Source organism: Eptatretus burgeri, chromosome 8, assembly GCF_056783735.1.
Source record: "Eptatretus burgeri isolate ZD-2024b chromosome 8, Ebu_testis_v1, whole genome shotgun sequence".
NCBI lineage: Eukaryota > Metazoa > Chordata > Myxini > Myxiniformes > Myxinidae > Eptatretus > Eptatretus burgeri.
This window is the reverse complement of record NC_140968.1, coordinates 19,820,497-19,839,944: the sequence shown is the minus strand read 5'-3', so window position 1 is coordinate 19,839,944 and position 19,448 is coordinate 19,820,497. Positions and strand designations below refer to the sequence as shown.

The following is a 19,448-nucleotide window of genomic DNA, read 5'->3' as shown; positions in this document are numbered from 1 at the left end:
CTGGACATGTCAAGCTTTAGCCATTATGACGTCATTGGGTAACGTTATGAGGCAAACACGTATTGTTCATGGTCACTCTGTAAAACGATTATCATCGGAATCTCTCGTAGGCAGATATTCCTCAAGGAGTCGCTCCTAGTGGATAGCAGTTCTGTTCACCTCAGTGTGACCTTAAATAAGTCACTCATGTTCACATTTTGGCAATATACTGGTCACCCTTGGGGTGACATTGGTTCATTTTACTGTTATGTGTCTTTGGCCGTAGAGTGGATATCTCGTCCACTCGGTTTGAATGTACAAGACGCGCAGAACCACTATCCGAGGACAGGACTTTCTCACCAACGTCTCAGGCTCCGCTCGTTCAGCGGTTGAGGTTGTTGGAGTGAAGTATCATTCCGGTGGAGTCTTGGTGACACAGTCCTCCATTGTCCTGGGTTGTCGCAACCCAGACCCGCAAACTTCGTGTTGTCCATGATGCACACGTGGAGCCGCAGCTCTCAATGCAACAAACTTCAATCAATGGAAGGGGTCGAGTGTTTTCCTCCACTCCTTGTAGTTTAACTTCATGTGTGTTTGAGGTAAAGCTACATGTGTAAGTGAACAAGGAGCACTCAAAAAACGATGAGAAAGCAAATCAATAGTGATGTCTTACTAGCATGTCTACACACTGTAAACAAGACAAATTTAAAGGATGTGTGTCTTTAACCACTTACTTAGATAAAACACGTAGTTTTGACAAATATCACAACTTCTGAGTTTATCCACCACTTGATACATTGAACTCGTATTTTAACAATCTTTGTAAACTCTAACTTCTCATAAACAGTTGTAACGATGCTCATCTTGTCACACAATCTCACTCTCCGCAACAACAAACACAGCAAGACTTTTTTGCAGGAGAACAAAGGATAGAAAAGAAAATGTGCAAGGAAATGACAACAACAAAACCCGAAGTAAATTACAACAATGGGAGTATCTCATTGAATGACCATAAAGATAGCTCGATGGCGAAACGACTGTTTATACACTCACCGATAGTAATGACCGGAGTTTAAAACTGGAGGTCCCACAATGAAAGCGCACACCACCGATGGGAATTTTATGCTTTACAGTTGCCAGATGGGTGTGGTGGATGGAATGTGCTCGTGACAATTTTACATCCACACCCTTGCTAGAGGAGAGGGGTTTTTTTTTTTTGTATACCTTGGTCGAGGCTCGTATGAGAGCTAACACACAACTCACAGCAAGGAGGCATGAGACAAGAGGGGCGGGAGTGGAAGGGACAAAACAGTGGGGAACAGACACATTAGGTGAACTGTGGAAGGGAGAGGGATGGGGATGGGACGGGGAACATGGCGAAGAGAAGATGGACATTTCAGGGACTTTCAGGAAGGAAAGCAGGAGAAATGAAGGAAGTGGGCATGGGTGGATTATCGGGGGTAGAAAAGATCGAGGATTTGGATGGGGGAAGATAAGAGTTGGTGGTGAACAGCTGTTTTGAAAGCCTGGAGGGAAGAATGGGAAAGAATAGAGTGAGGAAGTTTATTCCAAAGGTGGGAAAAAAGAGGAATGAAAGAGTGAAGATGAGCAGTGATTCGTGATTTTGGTAGTTTTACCAGAAGGGGGTTGTTGGCGGATCTTGAGCGCCCTGTGGAAATGTGGTGGGGACAAATCGCAGAGAGAGCAGGGGGGGCAAGGCTGGAGAGGAGTCGGTAGAAGACAGAAAGACCACCGACCAACCTGCGGTGATTGAGTGACAGGCCCAAAGACTCAGCTTAGGGTACACGCTACGGTATCGCATTTTGATGCGTTTGTCTGTTACTCGTGAAATTGTTACTTGCGAAAAATCTAAGATTTGTTAAGTATATTATTATCTGGTCACGTGTGCTATTCTGTCTGTCTGTCTGTGTGTTTGTCTGTTTGTTTCCTCCACCACCGAAGTTGAAGGAGGTTATGTTTTCACCCCTGTCTCTCCGTTTGTTACTTGCAAAATCGAAGATTTTTCAAGTATATTGGTCATTCGATTTTGTTATTCTGTTTGTCTGTCTGTCTGTCTGTTTGTCGCCGACATGTCACAATTCTAAACCGATCATCTTGAAACCTGAACAAGGTGTAGAGGTAGTCTCAACAGAGAAGCCTATTGATTTTGAGGTCAAAGGTCATGTTGAGGTCAGATTTCTAAAATCGTCAATTTTTCATCCGATTGACTTAAAATTTGAACAAGATTTGCATATTGCGTCACTGAATTAGGAAACCAACTATTTTTGAGGTCAAAACGTCAAAGGTCAACTCAAGGTCAAACTTCTAAAATCATCACTTTTTATCTGAAACATCGTCAATTTGCATCTGATTGACTTGAAGATTAAACAGCAATTGCATAGTACATTTAGTGGGGCAACTTTAACTTTTAATTCTCAACCAAATCAAATTGTTACTTTCTTTGACCATTATTGGACCTTTATTAGTACATAAACTTTCACTATGAATCTGCATTCCTCTCCAGTAAAGCAGATATGTGTCATAACAGTAACCACTGGCGGCCTTTTTGAAAAATGGCTGCCACAGCCATCAGCGGCTGAATTTGAGATGGCCCAATATCCAAATCTGTTCATAATATGATAGGCTACTAGTGTACCAAACTTGGTGCTTTCCTCACAAAATGCACAATTGTTATGCTATATTTAGCTAAGTTGCCTCACTAATTACTGAATTGGGAAACCAACTATTTTTGAGGTCAAAAGGTCAAACTTCTAAAATCATCAAATTTAATTCTGAAAAAAATCGTCAATTTTCATCTGATTAACCTGAGAGTTAAGGAGCAATTGCATAGTACATCGCTGAACTTGGAAACAAACTATTTTTGAGGTCAAAAGGTCAAAGGTCAACTCGAGGTCAAACTTCTATAATCATCAATTTCAATCTGAAAAATTATCAATTTTCATCAGGTGGACCTGAACTTTGATTTACATTGTGAATTTTAATCTTAATTAAATGGACAATTTCACGTTTCCATGGCAACCTTTAGAGAGGGGTGGGGGGGGTGAGTGGATCTTGCACGTATCGTGCTCTGCACAATGCCTTTTTTCATTGTTTATTTGTCTGTTTGTTTGTGTGCAGGATATCTCAAAACGTTTTGGACGGATCCAGATGAAATTTTGTGGACAGGTTGGGTGTGTGACAAGGACGAACTGATTCGATTCTGGTGAAGATCCGGATGTGGATCTGATAATTTTTGAAAGTGATTCTTCACCATTGAGAGATAGAGCTAAACTAATACATAGCACGATATCTCAAAAAGTTGTGGATAGATTTGAACGGAACTTGGTGGAAAGGTTGGGTGTGTGGCAACGACAAATTGATTCAATTTTGGTGAAGATCCGAATCCGGATCTGGATACGAGAATTATTTAATTTTTTTAAGTGATTCTTCACCATTGAGAGTTAGGGCCAAAAACGATATAGCACTGAACAGCATGATATTTCAAAAATGTATTCGGCCCGATATGTTCTTGTGGATCAGGCATTGCGGGGCGGAGGTATGCGCTTTACCGAGTGCCCTTCAAGTTCGATATATATTTGATAATTCTTGTTTTACACTGAAGGGAAAACAGAAATGGAAAGCATAACGATTGTAAATACTTAATAATGCTTCCGGAGATGGCTTGGCTTAATCCAGGATGAGCCCTTGGGTGGTGGAAGCCCCTGGTCACGTGTTGGGTGGTGGAGGCCCTGGTAACGTGTTGGGTGGTGGAAGCCCTGGTCACGTGTTGGGTGGTGGAAGCCCCTGGTCACGTGTTGGGTGGTGGAGGCCCTGGTCACGTGTTGGGTGGTGGAGGCCCTGGTCACGTGTTGGGTGGTGGAGGCCCTGGTCACGTGTTGGGTGGTGGAGGCCCTGGTCACGTGTTGGGTGGTGGAGGCCCCTGGTCACGTGTTGGGTGGTGGAGGCCCCTGGTCACGTGTTGGGTGGTGGAAGCCCTGGTCATGTGTTGGGTGGTGGAGGCCCTGGTCACATGTTTGGTGGTGGAGGCCCTGGTCACGTGTCGGGTGGCGGAGGCCCTGGTCACGTGTTGGGTGGTGGAAGCCCTGGTCACATGTTGGGTGGTGGAGGCCCTGGTCACGTGTTGGGTGGTGGAAGCCCTGGTCACGTGTTTGGTGGTGGAGGCCCTGGTCACGTGTTGGGTGGTGGAGGCCCTGGTCATGTGTTGGGTGGTGGAGGCCCTGGTCACGTGTTGGGTGGTGGAGGCCCTGGTCACGTGTTGGGTGGTGGAGGCCCTGGTAACGTGTTGGGTGGTGGAAGCCCTGGTCACGTGTTGGGTGGTGGAAGCCCCTGGTCACGTGTTGGGTGGTGGAGGCCCTGGTCACGTGTTGGGTGGTGGAGGCCCTGGTCACGTGTTGGGTGGTGGTTGCCCTGGTCACGTGTTGGGTGGTGGAGGCCCTGGTCACGTGTTGGGTGGTGGAGGCCCCTGGTCACGTGTTGGGTGGTGGAGGCCCCTGGTCACGTGTTGGGTGGTGGAAGCCCTGGTCATGTGTTGGGTGGTGGAGGCCCTGGTCACATGTTAGGTGGTGGAGGCCCTGGTCACGTGTCGGGTGGCGGAGGCCCTGGTCACGTGTTGGGTGGTGGAAGCCCTGGTCACATGTTGGGTGGTGGAGGCCCTGGTCACGTGTTGGGTGGTGGAAGCCCTGGTCACGTGTTTGGTGGTGGAGGCCCTGGTCACGTGTTGGGTGGTGGAGGCCCTGGTCACGTGTTGGGTGGTGGAGGCCCTGGTCACGTGTTGGCTGGTGGAAGCCCCTGGTCACGTGTTGGCTGGTGAAGCCCTGGTCATGTGTTGGGTGGTGGAGGCCCTGGTCACGTGTTTGGTGGTGGAGGCCCTGGTCACGTGTCGGATGGCGGAGGCCCTGGGGCACATGCCCCGGTTGCCCTTGGGTAAATCCAGCAGTGCTGGCGGAGTTACATGCACTCCCGAGTATCGAGTGCCGTTATTGTTCCACATCTTTTCATCCCGACATAATGGTATTACTTGCATCATAAAAACATGATTATGCCACACGTTTAATATTGAATTACTCTCACTGAAGGAGAGAGTATTGCATGTGGGTTCGTTTGTTTGTTACTTGGCGAAAAAATGTTTTTGTCAAGTATGTTGGTCTGTAGCGTTTGTCTGTCTATCTGGTTTTCACACGATCTTGGCCACAGTTTTCAAGCAATCGTTCTGAAATTGTTTGTGCATGTGGTTGATTAGCCAAGGACAGCAGCGCTTAATTCTCGTTAAGATCCAAATCCGGATCCGGATCTGAGAATTTTTCCAGTGATTTTTCACGATTTAGAGATGGGCCAAAAACGATATATTGTTGTGGGCCGGGGGTCGGTGGCGAGGAATGAACGCTAGACGGAGCAGTGGGGCCGTCTCCCACCGAACACCTAGGATCGAAGGTCATCACCCCGGATAACTCCGGAGTCAACGGGTCGCTTAAAGGACCGTGGTCGCCAATATTTCGACGGCGTGAGGTAGTGGTCCACTTGTCTATTCCAATTTACCTAAGTACTCACGCCATCTAACTACCGGAGAAGCCACACCTTCGGCCGACTTTGTCCGAACCAAGTCACTGTTAACGACTCGGATCCACAGCCAAGGGGATAGAGAGGCTGGAGGTCAGAGCTTGGACGGTACCTGGCCGCCTCGTGCGGTTTGGCCCACGACTGCAGGTGTGAAACTTGGGGTCGTCGGCGAGCCCAGACACGGTATAGTGGGGTCCAGGCGGGGGCCAGGGTCGCTCCTCACAGAGGGCCAGCGGAGATTCCCGGCTCGGACTCTGGGTTATTGCTCGACAAAATGAGAGATGGAAGTCGACGGCTGTGGAATAGTCAGAGGACCAGCTTGAGATACGGCAATGACGACCACCAACGACGCACACCAAGAGCAATGGCGACCCCTTTCTTCTCCGACAATTCCAACCCAACTCCAGCGAGCACTAAGGGGAGCCCGGCGATTCTTATCCCTCCCCCGGGCGGGGTGGGGTGATCGGTCCTCTGAGGTAATCTTTGCCCTGATTGGACAGGGTTTCGTGGGGTGATGTGCTGGCCATCCGTGATTGGATAGGGGGAACCCCCTCCTTTCCTGGACGGAGTTGGTGTTCTGAGGTGAGGAAACCTCTGCCCACATCCGTGGTCGAACGCACATGGGCAATGGCGTCGATGGTGCGAAGAAGTGAAGGATTGATTTGTTGGCGTTGGGTATTGCAAAAATCTAACGAGAAAGAAACTTCGCAGCACACACATGTAATTCCCTTCAGACATAGGGTGGAATCTTACTATACACATACTTATTGAAATAAATAAGCTTAGGGACTGCTGTCTGTTTCTGTGCAAATGGCTTCCAGATTCGTAACACTACCCCCCCCTTTTTTATAGACTCGACCCGAGTCGCAAATTTTTGTGTGCCATGCAGGTGTAGGTTCTTCCCCTAGTACATTTTACCTACGGATCTCTGAATGCGACATTTGTACACATGTCCCAAAAATAAATAACCTAGTGCGCTGCATAACTAAACTATGAGACTCACTCAGACAACTTAACTAAATTGCCGGCGCTAGACAGACACACAGGTGGGTTGCAAAAATTATTTACATCTTTAACTATTTACACTAACCATGGCCCAGGACCTGTTATCTGTGGGAAAAAAGGCACAGCAAAGTCAATCATTTTGTGTGGGTGAGTGCACAGCAGCTTGAAGGTCAGACATTTTCAGGGCCTGCACAAAAGGTCCCTCTTTTTGTTTCACTGAGCCTTCTTTTTCATTCCTGGCTGCTGGAGGCAACTCGCCCTAACACAGCAGGCCTTGTGCCGTCCCACAGGCCATTTGAACTTGCCTTTATGCAAGAAGACAAGGAGGTAGTCGGGCTGGACAATGCAGTCCCTGGCACATGTGAATGGAATGGAGAATGGACTGGATGCAAGAACACAAAATGGATGATGGATGCACGGGCTGCACCAATGCAGTCCCCGTGGTGTGGCTGCCTGCAGAGCAGTCTTTGCAAACACACTGGCTGGGATGGTCCTGGCATACATGGTGAGATGGTTGACACAGGGGAAATGCAAACAAGGGTGAGGCAGGCATGGGGTCAAGGCAAAGGCAGGCAAACAAGGTAAGGCAAATGCAGACGGGCAGATGCAGCACAAACAGGCCAGCATATGAATCTGGCTGGCCTCTGTTCTGGTCTGTGAGGTTCTGGAGGGAGTGCAGTGGTGCCGGCCACTCCGAAAACGGGCTCGGACCTACCCTACTGTCTCCCCCCAACCTATCGCCTTTGCCTGTCTTTGTCCATACCCACTCCTTTAGTTTGCAACAACAAAATTTAGACTCCCACCCCTTTTTTCTTTCTTTTATAATTCCCAGTGTCCCTAACCCTCCTACTGTTTTTGTCCGGCTAACCTATCCGACCCTGCCTACTCCCAACCCCAAAGATCCTTCTTGAGGGGAATAAGAAAGAGACAGGTGGATCTGCCTCGAGACCCCATGGAGCCTCATAACAAACTCCACAGATTTCAGCAATCTTTCCTGGGTTGGTCTAGCGGCCTACAGAGAGCGAAGGGATGGATGGTGCGAAAGGGTTCACATTTCTTATCTGTTCTATCCTTTATTACACTTTAAACTATCCCCGGGGCTTTTCAACATGCCTGTCTCTTTAAACTGTTGGTTCTAGAAACCACGATTCCCGTCGCCTGTGTTGGTGTTCGTTATGAATTTGGGCCTGGCCCGCAAATTTTCTCTTGTGCCCTTGCACAATTTCGTGGCTGGGCAGCGTGGCTCCACTGGCAGGACTACCCACCTGCTGAACTCGAACTACGGCACCCCCTGGCAGCTGAGGCTGTCTCCGAGCCTACCTACTCTGTATGAATGCAGGGAGTGCCCTTCCTGGCAACTCCCCTATATATGCCCACGTGGCATGTCTAGTGCTCCGGGTCCCATTCCGAGGGTCACCCATGACCATTTCACTATCCCGGTCACTTGGACCCATGTCCTACTCTGGCCGACTTCTCCGTGCCCGAGGTGCCCTCTACTCAGTACTTACCTTTCCACAGCCACACTCCCAGCCTGTCAATGGACTCCTGCACCCTTCAAAAAGGTTTCGAGCCTTCACTCAACACCAACAACAAAACGACCTCCTTTTGGTAAATTTAACTAACCCACTAACTAACATCACACTGACCCCGGGTTCCCTTGGGTGGGATTCACTCCTCCCCCCAATCATTCATTCGCACTATGCATTCCACATTCACTCCACTCACACTCGGGCCCGCTGACCCATATTCACTCATCGTACTTCTTTCTGTTTTTTTTTTTTTTTTTTAATTCACTCCACACTCCAGCAACTACGTCCCACTAACTATGTCGTTCTCCCCGTCATCCCTTATTCAAATGCATGTTCTTTTAAACTCTACTGCTAAGGCCAAGGTCACATTTGCCACGGCGGCCGTGGGGTGTCCAAAATCTGCGGCCACTAGCAATTATACGGCGGCAGCAGTATTTCCACGGTCACACAATGTAGCAGTCACATATGTTTTTATTTTTCGGGTAGCCGCACGGCATATTTATAAATCGTGGAGACCGAAAACATGGGGGTGCCGTACGGTCTTTGATTTGATGTCGATGGCTGCCGCACGTTTCTGTTCCTCTGCGGTCGCCGCACGTTTCTGTTTGATTTGATGATGATTTGATGACCTTAGGGCGTCGCTGCGGCGGCCATAGCATTTTCAAGGCAGATGCAAGGTGCCCGCAAGGCGACCGCAGGGGGGCCCTAAGGCGAACCTGTGGCCAGACGGATGGAACGAGTGGGTATATATACCAGTTCTTTTTTTTTACTGAAATAAAAATATTCCAGTATATATAACTGAATATACTATAACTATAATATACCGTGGTGCCCCCAGAATCCGAACGCCCCATTTGTTGAACAAATTGGAATCCGAACAATTTTTGAGAAAATTTTGCCCTAAAAACCTAATACATTTAAAAAAACCGAACACAACGTGGCCTTCATGTTTATTCACGTGTCTCCCCCACCTATTCGAGCCGCATCTTCGCGCTTTGTTCATTCAGTTCGTCGGTCAAAGTCCTCGTGAAAGCATCTCTCGTGTGTCGATGGATACTTTAGGCCTCAATCACATTTGCTCTACGGCGAGGATATGGCGGCCGTACGCCCTCTGAATTGACAGAAACGTGTGGCGGCTGCAGAGAAACTGAGGTGACCTCAGGGTGGCCCTACGCCGTATGGCTATATTTTACAGGCCGTAAGGTCGCCGTGGAATTATAATGCGGAGTTATAACTTTTTTCATTTCTACGTTCGCCGTAGAAATTCGACAAGCCGAAACAAAAGAAATGGTTAAAAAAAAAAAGTAACCCATTCGTTACCGTCCGTCTGGCCGCACGTTCGGCTTACGGTCCCCCTGCGGGCACCTTGCGTCTGCCTTCAAAATTCTATGGCCGCCGCAGGAATGCCCTAAGGTCACCGTGCAACATCAAATCAAAGACCGTACGGCACACCCAAGTTTTCGGTCTCCACAATTTATAAATACGCTGTGCGGCTACCCGAAAAATAACAAGTACAAATGTGTCCAAGAGCAGCGTCCAAAACCTAAAGGTTTTGTCGGCTAAAAAAAAAAAAAAAAACTTAAAAAAAATAAAAAATAAAAACAACAACTTACACATACATACAGGCCCACCTCGAGCATGTCGTCCCGGGGACTCGCACCACGTGTTCCGCGGACAGAACACGCAGCGTGCAGCACGTGATGCCCCGCACATGCGCTTGCATGGGGACCCATGCTTTCCGAATTCACACAACCTTCCTTTTAACCGTGCACGTGCCGGTTTCGCACCATGCACCCGCTCTACCTCGCACGGCCTCACCGGACCCACCTGGTCGTGATCTGCCTCGAGGGAGCGTATCCTCTCCCTCTGTTCCTGAAGAAAGCCATCTGCCTCTTGCATCGGGTCTCGACATATACCCCAAGCTCAACCTTCATGTTCCCTCCTAACTCCACTTGTGTGTGCTCGCTAACTTTATTTAATTCCTCTCTTCCTAATTCCCGTGTCTCTGTTAATCTTTCCATCGTTTCCATTGTCTATGTCGTCCCCTCGTGTTTTATTACTTTTTCCATCTCCCCCTGAATTGTGGCGCTGCTCGTCCCATCGACATCACCCGTCCCCATCGTGGTCCGGACAGCCGTTGCACTCCCCCTCGACTCGGTCACCTCTTCACGTACTATCCTGGTCGCATTTGCAAAGCTCCGGACCACGTTTTTCATATCACCTCTCTTTGCCCACGTATCCTCTCGCCATGCTTGTATATTAGGCCGTGAGCCGCTGCCATCGTTCGTTCAGTTTTGTGGCCATAATCGAGGAACTACTTATTCTCAACGGAAATATATACATTAAATCTCACATAACACGAATCGGCTTGTTGGCACTTTCACAAAGTTGCAGGTACGGTCGCATTTTGACTCCAAAGTTGGCATAAACATCGCCGCCACCGAATGAGATGGCAATTTCTTCGACCAATCAGATTTCCGAATTCTCTTCTCTCTGTGCAGAAAACAATATGGCGGCGCCCAGTTCGCCCACACGACGAACCTCTCCTTCTTCAAAGAAGAAGTTTTTTATGGTTCATCTTTGTCTAAAAGACCAATCGAATGTTGTCTCCTTTACAAATCAAAGTTGGGGGAAGGTTTGTGACTCTGCTCAAGCCTGGTTGGGCCTTGATGGCGAAGAGAGGCGCCTTGCCACTGACCACCGTAAGGAGTGGGTGTTACCATTTGATCATATCGACCCCTCGTTTGGATACCATCATGCATGCTATTCGAAGTTTACCAACAAAACGAACACTGAACATGGTAAAAAACGCCTTGCTAAGCATAATAACCACATCAATATCAATAATCCTCTTGTTTAAAACAGTACTTTTCAGATTTTGTTACATTTTCTTTTTTCTGTATTGCTACATTAATAATAAATATTATTGTAATTCTGAGTATATATATATATATATATATATATATATATATATATATATATATATATATATATATATATATATGTGTATATATATATATATATATATATATATATATATATATATATATATGTGTATATATATATATATTGTTACGGTGCCGGGGGTCGGCTGCGAACCAACCGCTCTGACGGAGCCACAAGTCGAGTCGGCCCGACCGATCGCCCGGAATATAAATCGCCACTCGGATAACTCCGAGGCCGACGGGTCCTTGTGCAAGAACCGAAATACGCCAATGGGCAGACCACGTGGGGTAGGGTCGATTTCCAATCTTCAATTTACTTAAATACCCACGTGATCCAACTACCGGGGTATTCCACCCTCGACGGAGCTCGTACGGAACAAGCCGCTTAAGCGAGCCTGTCCCGTGCGCGATTCCGAGCAGCTTAATCGCCGAGAACCGTCAGTCCGAATGTCCCCCTTTTACGGCAAACCAACGGCTTTCTAACTCCCAACACACGAAATGCTCAATCAATGAAAGAATCGACACGACGAGCTGAAAACATTTAACAATTGGGGTATTTATTAATCATAATGGGGAACGAGGGAAGCACGTAAGAGCAGAACTATACCGACTTTACGAAATGCAATGCAATCATTTACAGCACACAAAGCACTTAACAGTTTCCTACTTATTAGACGAGCCCACGGACACACGTACGTACAAACACACCCATGAAATGGTGGCTGATGCCTTTAATAACTGACTCCAGCTCGGAGGGACAGATGAGCTGAAACCCAGAACCTGTCTCGAACCTCTCCACCTCGTGTGGTCTTCAAGCTGTTTGGACCCGGGCTCCAGCGAGAGCGAACTGGATCCAATCGCCGTAAGCCGCGATCCTTCGCGAGCTCCAGCGAATCCTCTCGCGCTTCCTAACACGTGCTGGTGAGACGAGGCGCTGATCCTTCCCGTCGATGCGTCGTTATCTCGAAGAACCACCTCCAAGATGAGGCCGATGAGTCGCACCAAGCCTGGAACCAAGCGGAGAACAAAGAGCTCCACAAACCAAGAAGAGCCAGCCGAGCAACCAGCTCAACTCTCTTCCGATGAACAAAGCCTCTCACAACACGAACCAAGAACTCCGAGCCGAGCATCCAGCTCAACTCTCTTCCGACGAACAAAGCCGACTCTCTTCAACGAACCAAGCCAGAGCCCAAAAAGCGAACTGAGCCAAGCAGAACCCGAAGGTCTGCTGAAAAGCCAAGCCGAAGCAAAAAGCTCTCCAAAAAGCCTCCACCTCGCCAAGCAGAACCGAAGCTCACTGAACAAAAGTCTCAACCCTCGCCAAGCAGAACCGAAGCTCACTGAACAAAAGTCTCAACCCTCGCCAAGCAGAACCCGAAGGCCTGCTAAAAGCCAAGCCAAAGCAGAAAGCCTTCAAAAACCCTCCTCCCTAACCCAACCCAAGCAGAAAGCCTTCAAAAACCCTCCTCCCTAACCCAAGCCAAGCAGAACCCGAAGGTCTACTCCTGAAAGCCAGCCTGAACAAAGCAGGGTATCCCTTTTTTATTCCTATCCGCCTCCTCCCCCGCTCCCGGCGTGACTCATCCCCTCGTGCTCCATCCCCCGCTCAACTACGGGTGGGAGGGTGTTGTTGACGTCATGCTCATGACGGGACGGGAGGGCTTTTCTTCCTCTTCGCAGAAGAGGGGGCGGGGCGTCTTCCTTTGTGTTATGATCGCTCCCTAACTATTAAATTAAATCCCGCAGCACATAATCGATTTCTGCCCATTAAACAATGGAAGGTGAACTATCTAGAGAACAAGCAGTTATCGACATAACTGACTAAAGGAACATGAATGTTATTTGCGTCGAATTCTAAATTCATAACAATATATATATATATATATATATATATATATATATATATATATATATATATATATATATGTATATATTGTTTCGGCTGTGGAAATTCGCATACACCATAAAGGGCCCTCAGGTGAGATATCTCGAGAGGTACATGTGTAGTTAGCCCAAACCCGTTGTATAGAGGGAATTTATGTGATCCATTCGGGCTGCGATCCTCCAGTTAGTCGTTTTTCTTTCTCTATCTTTTATTTCAAACAAACAAAAACCGCCAACGATGCTGGTGGGCTTTTCCCGCCATTCTTCCCTGCGCTTGGTTTGAGGGAAGGGGGGAAGGGCGGCTCGCTGCCGATTGGTGGATGGACAGCGTGAGGCGGTCGGGGTGAGGGAACGCCCCTTTTCGAGAACCCTATCGAAGGAGGGTGGAGCCGAAAACGGGGCGGAGCGAAGGGCGGAGCCCCACGCTATAAAAGTCGGACACGGGCGGGGCGCGTTCTCTCCCTCTTCCTGCTCTCTCCCTCTTCCTGCTCTCTCCCTCTTCCTGCGCTCTCCCTCTTCCTCTCGCTCTCTCTCCCTGACTCGTGGAACTCGCGGAGCCCGAGGAGCTCGTTGAAGTCGAGCTGTGTCGTCGTGGTCGAGTGTTTCTGCGTCGGTGTGGAGCTCATGGAACTCGCGGAGCCTGAGGAGCTCGTTGAAGTCGAGCTGTGTCGTCGTCGAGTTTGGTCGAGTCGACAGTGGAGGATGGCAGAGGAGACGGAGCTCGGAGTTGAGGTCATGGGAGGAGGACTCAACGGCCGCACCAAGGGAAGTCCTTTCTTTTCTTTGGATTCGTGTAAATGACTGTGGGTGGTGCCTGTCCTTAAAGTAGTATTGTTTAAGTGTTGCCGTGTGTCGGGTTTAGTCGGGATATCTCTTTTGCCTGTGATTGTGTATACGTGCCATTTCTTGCTTTTGCTTTATATATGCATTTTGATTATTGGGACTGTAAATACGTGCCTTCCGTGATGGTCTGTGTGAATTAAACGTGCTTGTGTGAACCTGTTCCCCGTTTCGCTGCGTCCTTTCCTTTGTTTGACTCTCCATCCTGCTTCACGTAAGGGGTTCATAGTGGGTGCAACATCCCGGTAATTAATCGGAACCGTCAAGGCCGACGATAACACTGCTCGGTTATCACTGTAGCACGGAATGGACCGCTTAAGCGGTTCGTGTCTGGAGTCAGCCTGTGGCGTGGTACGATCGCCCGGTCGACCATTCGCGCAGGTGCTTGGGTAGATCGAATTTGGCGAGCAACCCTATCCTGCGCGGGTGGGCAATTGGCACGATCGTGGTGAGGTTAAACCCCCACCTGTGTCGAGCTCCCGGCATTGTTCCGAGAGGGTCACGACTGAATTGTCCGTTCCGGTGGGCGAGGCGGCCACCATTCGAGTCGAGCGGCCGATCGCATGCCGGCGGGTGCGACCAACATATATATATATATATATATATATATATATATATATATATATTTATATATATATATATATATTTATATATATATATATATATATATATATATATATATATATATATATATATATATATATTTATATATAGTTACGAATTTGCGCCCGCCGGCGTGCGATCGGCCACTTTCCACTAATAGCAGCCGCGTCGCCCACCGGACGGACAATTCAGTCGTGATTTTCCGAAGCTATCGCCGGAAACCAGTCACGGGTGGTTTTCTAATCCCCACCATGGCCGAGCCAATTGTCTACCCGCGCAAAATAGGGTTGCTCGCCAAATTCGATATACCTAAGTACCTGCGCGGGCAGCCGACCGGGCTGCCGTACCTCGACGCAGGTCGGCTGGGGACACGAACTGCTTAAGCGGTCCGTTCCGTTCTGCAGTGATAACCGAGCGGGTATTATCGCCCGACCTCGCCGGATCCGATTCTTATTTAACGGGTGTTTAAAACCCAGCTATTTATTCCGCGATGCAAGATGGCATTTCCAATAGGGTGAAAGGAGGACGCGACGAACGGGGTACATTCACACAAAGCACATTTATTTATTACAACATGCATGAGGCAAGGCAATCAAGCGATATACAGGCAAACAAAAGCAATCACGTGACGTATGCAAAGGAAAAGCACTACGACCGAATAAAAGCAATACTCATTTACAGGCACTTAAGCAGTTTTTGAGAGGAATGATGATATACTAGGTGGTCACATTTGAGCCATAGTAGAATATGTAATCAATAGTCAATAGTTGTATATTAATCAGTTGTCGGGATTCGAACCTTGCTTTAAAATGTTACTTTAAATGTATCATGCTGTTTTCACTATGTCTTTTATAACCCTTTATGGCTCTGCAGCTGCACAACAGCATGTCATTGGGAGAACTGTGTCTGCTGATATCTCACACATTCCTATTCTTGTTGATCACAAGAGTTTTGCCTTTGCTATCAACATGTGTCGGTGTTGGAGGTTTAGAAAGCCATTAGTTTGCAAGATAAACTGTTGGGTTGCATATCTGAGAATTGACCGATGCAACTTCCCCGAGGGTCCCTATAGAGGGGGGAAGAAGCCCACTGCCACATTTATTTCTTTATTATCTTGCCAAAACGAAGTTTTTGCAACATCTGTTACTTGGTAAGTTTTTTTTGTTTGTTTGTCTGTAATCATTGGATTTTTCACCTTTATATCACTCTGTAGAGCACAATTCTCATCGGAAACTCTTGTGGGTACACATATCGTAGTATTATTACAATACCCTTCAGCACACATAAAGGTCAAGGTCACTTTGCGGTAAATCATGGAGGTCGCCGAAACCTTTATTTTTTGAGTAATTTTAATGGAATCATCTCCAAACTTTATGGGAATGTAGTATATGGTCTGCCGCTCAGCTGATTAGTTTTTGGTGGCGATTGGCCTTGACCTTCATGGTTAGCGCCTAAGGTCGAAATATTTTGACCCCAAGGTCAAATTTTGAAATCTTAGGTACCATATCGTGTAATACCTCAAATTGAACACCTCGATGAGTGCTTTCTGGATATGTCAAGCTTGAGACATTATGACGTCATTTGGTGACGTTATGAGGCAAACACATATTTTTCATGGTTACTCTGTAGAACGATTCTCATCGGAATCTCTCGTAGGCAGATATTCCTCAAGGAGTCGCTCCTGGTGGATAGCAGCTCTGTTCACCTCAGTGTGACCTTAAAGAAGTCACACGTGGTCACCTTTTGGCAAGATACGGGTCACCCTGGGGGTGACATTGGTTTTTTCTTTATCCCTTTGCACACACCTTTAGAATTTATTTCTTTATTTCTTTATCCCTTAGCACACACTTTTAGTCCACACCCAATTCTGCTTTTGTGTGACATATATATATATATATATATATATATATATATATATATATATATATATATATATATATATATATATATATATATATGGTTTTGAAGCATAATCTCAATGTGGTCCAGAGGCACCTGACTGAAGGATGATTGAGCCACATTCCGCATGCGTGTGGTCTTCAGAAATAAAACGTGTAATTCGAGGATCTTCATCTGACTCTGTCATCTTACTCAGCCGGGTGGAGAGTCATAACAGTTTTTACTTGGCAGACGGCGCCACAACAACATTCATTCAAAAGCCCAAAAGAAAAGGCCATCCCCAAAGATGAGGATGGCAGACAGGATCCGTGGACCTTTATAAAGTGGAGCCTGGCTGACCGAATGGGCTTCACGAGACCGACGCTGGTTACCTGCACCCTCGAGGTGCCTCGGTGGTCGGCGAGCTCTCTCCGGCACTCTCCTCCCGACTGCGCGGCAGAGCTGGTCCTTCACCCACAACCCTCGCGACTTTGCGCCCAGAGGGAAAGGAAGCACCTCATCGACGTCCACCCCAGAAGGCGAAACCACCAAAGCCCCGATCCACACGAGTTTGAACCACACCAGTGACCCCAGCCTCGGACCACACGAACACCAACTCAAAAGACCAAGAACCAAGACCAATTTCCAGCTCGAAAACCACCAAAGAAAGACGACAAAGGCCACACCGAAGACCAAGACATGAAGCTCGCGTGCTGTCCACCTTATATCCCCTGGGGCTCAGTGCTTCGCCCCTCCCCATTTTCAGCTCCGCCTCCCTTCGAGCCTTTTCGAGAAGCTTCTAAAAGGCACGTTCCTCAGCTCCTCGCACCTCATTCCTTGTGTCCACCAATCGCGAGCGAGCTGCTTCGCCGTTCCACTCACACCAAACGCGGAGGAATAAAGGGCAGGAAAACCCGCGCACCATTGGAGGTTTCTTTTCTCGGTCTTTTTACTTGTGTTCTCGGACGGTTTTCGACGCGGAAAGGGTTGTAGCGTGGTTTGTGGAGGATGGTGTTTGATAGCTGGCGTAGCGGCGAAGATGGTTAGATGGTGGTATACTTGTTGTGGCGATTGTAGCATGGTTGGCGTTGTGGCGTGGTTGGTGGTGGTTGTTGTTGGCGTTGTGGTTGTTTGGGGGGGCCAAGTTGGTTGCTGTCATGGTGGTCGTGATATGGTCGGTTCAAAATAACGATAGCAACAGAAAAACCTACCTCAAAGGGTCAGAGCCCTCTAAACAACGGTGGGGAAACCTATCTGAACACTCACTTACCGGGATAACTGATCTAAGGAACCTTTATGGTGTTCTGTGAATTTCCACAGCCATAACAATACATATATATTCTTTCAGTGACTCCGATAGAAGAATGGCAGATGCAGATTTTGAAGTATTCTGCAAAACAGTGATCGAGGAAAAGCTTCTCACGAATCTCAAAGTGTACCGCCTGACCAAGCTGAAGGAGAAGTATATGGGATGTATGACATCAGTGCCTGGAAAAGAAGCTCCAACAGTCAGGTATGATAAATTTAGGGGTCATCCATAGTTACTAGAATTTTCAAAAGTGGACAAAATGTACACTCTTTACCACCCCCTCATGTGAAATCGTATGTTCAAAACTGAAGGGCATTCAAAATATTGATCAGCATTTTTAGAAAATTTCAAAAGCGTACATGGGTCATTAACCCCCTCCCTTCCAACATACTTTTTGGACACTTTTAAAAATGTTGATAGTTATTGATGATGCCTAACTTCAACAAAAACACTGAAATGATGTACGCTTGCATGTCTGCTTATTTATGGTTTCAGAGACGATGTAGGGTTTAATACAGTATTTATGTGAATATGCCAACAATATTATCCAAATCGTTATTTCCACTGTAATTGAGACTTGTCACTTTTCAGGACTTCGTATTTGAAGGAGCGCCTTCAAAAGAGATACCCCCAACTCTCGTTTCATCGCCCGTCGAAGCGCTTCATGAGTGAAATTGTAGATGTGGAGACGATCGATACTGGTAGCATTCTGGAAAAAATGCCGTCTTCCAGTTCAGAAACTGAGAGTGAGATCACAACTGCGAGTGAGGCTGAACCATCTCCGGTGAAGCGAAGAGTCCAGAACACACTCCACAATCTCTACTCGGCAGCAATGATCCCTCGTCAGGAGATGAGGCGAATTGATCCACTCAGCACACCATGGCCTCCTACAGCAGCAGACCTGAGGCTGAGTATTGAATCAACCGAATCCCTGGTGCCTGTTCCACTATATAACTTGGTGGCGTGGACCATCGGAGTTTCAGACGATCCAACGCTTGAACACTATGTGAACGTTCCTAGTGACGTCCACCTAAAGTTGTTGCCTTTGCTGCAAGATTTTGTTTGTACTGATTTTATTTGATACATTGTTTTATGGATAAAGGATGTTACGAGAGAATATTAGAAGGTTCTCCTGTTGGTTTTCATAATTTCATCATGATCGCAAAGATGTCATGTAAGAATATTTGAATGTTATCGTAATTGTCACTACCCATGGTTACCTTTCACTCAATGATTGTGATTTTCCATTCAGCATTTTTTTCTATAAATCTTGATCAAGTCTTGCATATTGTGTCTCCATACGCGTTCTGTCACATTCCAAGCCCTTGCATGACGAATAACGGTAATCAGCCCGCTTCCACTACCCCCCCCACCCCCTTCCCACTCCTCACTCGTTGGTGATGGTCCCGAATCAGAGGAAATGGGAGCAGAATAATGTGGAGAACGTTGCCCGTGGTTCCCAACCAGGTCTGAACATTTGTCGGCGCATCGACACCGCATTCTTCGCGGAATTCTTCAGTGCCATTGTTGAAAGCAGAGAGGTATTCAGGGCGCCATAATTCAACAGACAAAACACTAATACCTGTGAAATTTTTTGATCTGTGAGAACAGAGAAATATTATCAAGCATATAAAATTTCATGGGGATTCGAGTTCGAACGCGTTCTTGGCTGCTCCACGAAAACCGAACAATGTGAAAAAAATCCACGATTCACATAAGTTGATCTACCCTACTTTCATTAGCAACAGCGAAGCGGTTGATGCGATTATGACTTCCCTGCCCCCTGAAACGACGGGCGAAATTTCAGCCATGTCCGTGCTGAAATGATGATATGGCGGACACGCGAAATTGACAAAAACCTAAAAAAAAAACAGGTTTTTGGACCCTTACACCCCCATT

At 47.3% G+C, this 19,448-nt stretch overlaps 2 protein-coding genes across 5 annotated transcripts in view; one reads left to right on the top strand and one right to left on the bottom strand.

Annotated features, from left to right (window-relative positions):
• Positions 1–1,282, bottom strand: part of LOC147021254 (cytochrome P450 2C23-like) — a 54,140-nt gene extending 52,858 nt beyond the window's left edge. Inside the window, exon 1 of the mRNA XM_085891049.1 lies at positions 1,033–1,282. The gene's annotated coding sequence lies outside the window, so the exon portion shown is untranslated. The remainder of the gene's footprint in view (positions 1–1,032) is intronic.
• Positions 1,246–18,827, top strand: LOC147021253 (uncharacterized). 4 transcript variants are annotated; one of them, XM_085891057.1, is made up of 3 exons: positions 1,246–1,310; positions 17,589–17,753; positions 18,141–18,827. In XM_085891057.1, the coding sequence occupies exons 2-3, from the start codon at positions 17,605–17,607 to the stop codon at positions 18,628–18,630; spliced, it is 639 nt and encodes a 212-aa protein (XP_085747183.1). In that variant the 5' UTR covers positions 1,246–1,310; positions 17,589–17,604; the 3' UTR covers positions 18,631–18,827. The 4 variants fall into 4 exon arrangements, with proteins under 4 accessions (XP_085747183.1, XP_085747182.1, XP_085747181.1 ...); XM_085891056.1 differs by lacking the exon at positions 1,246–1,310 and adding an exon at positions 1,371–1,792; XM_085891055.1 differs by lacking the exon at positions 1,246–1,310 and adding an exon at positions 1,372–1,780.
• The last annotated feature ends 621 nt before the right edge of the window (positions 18,828–19,448 follow it).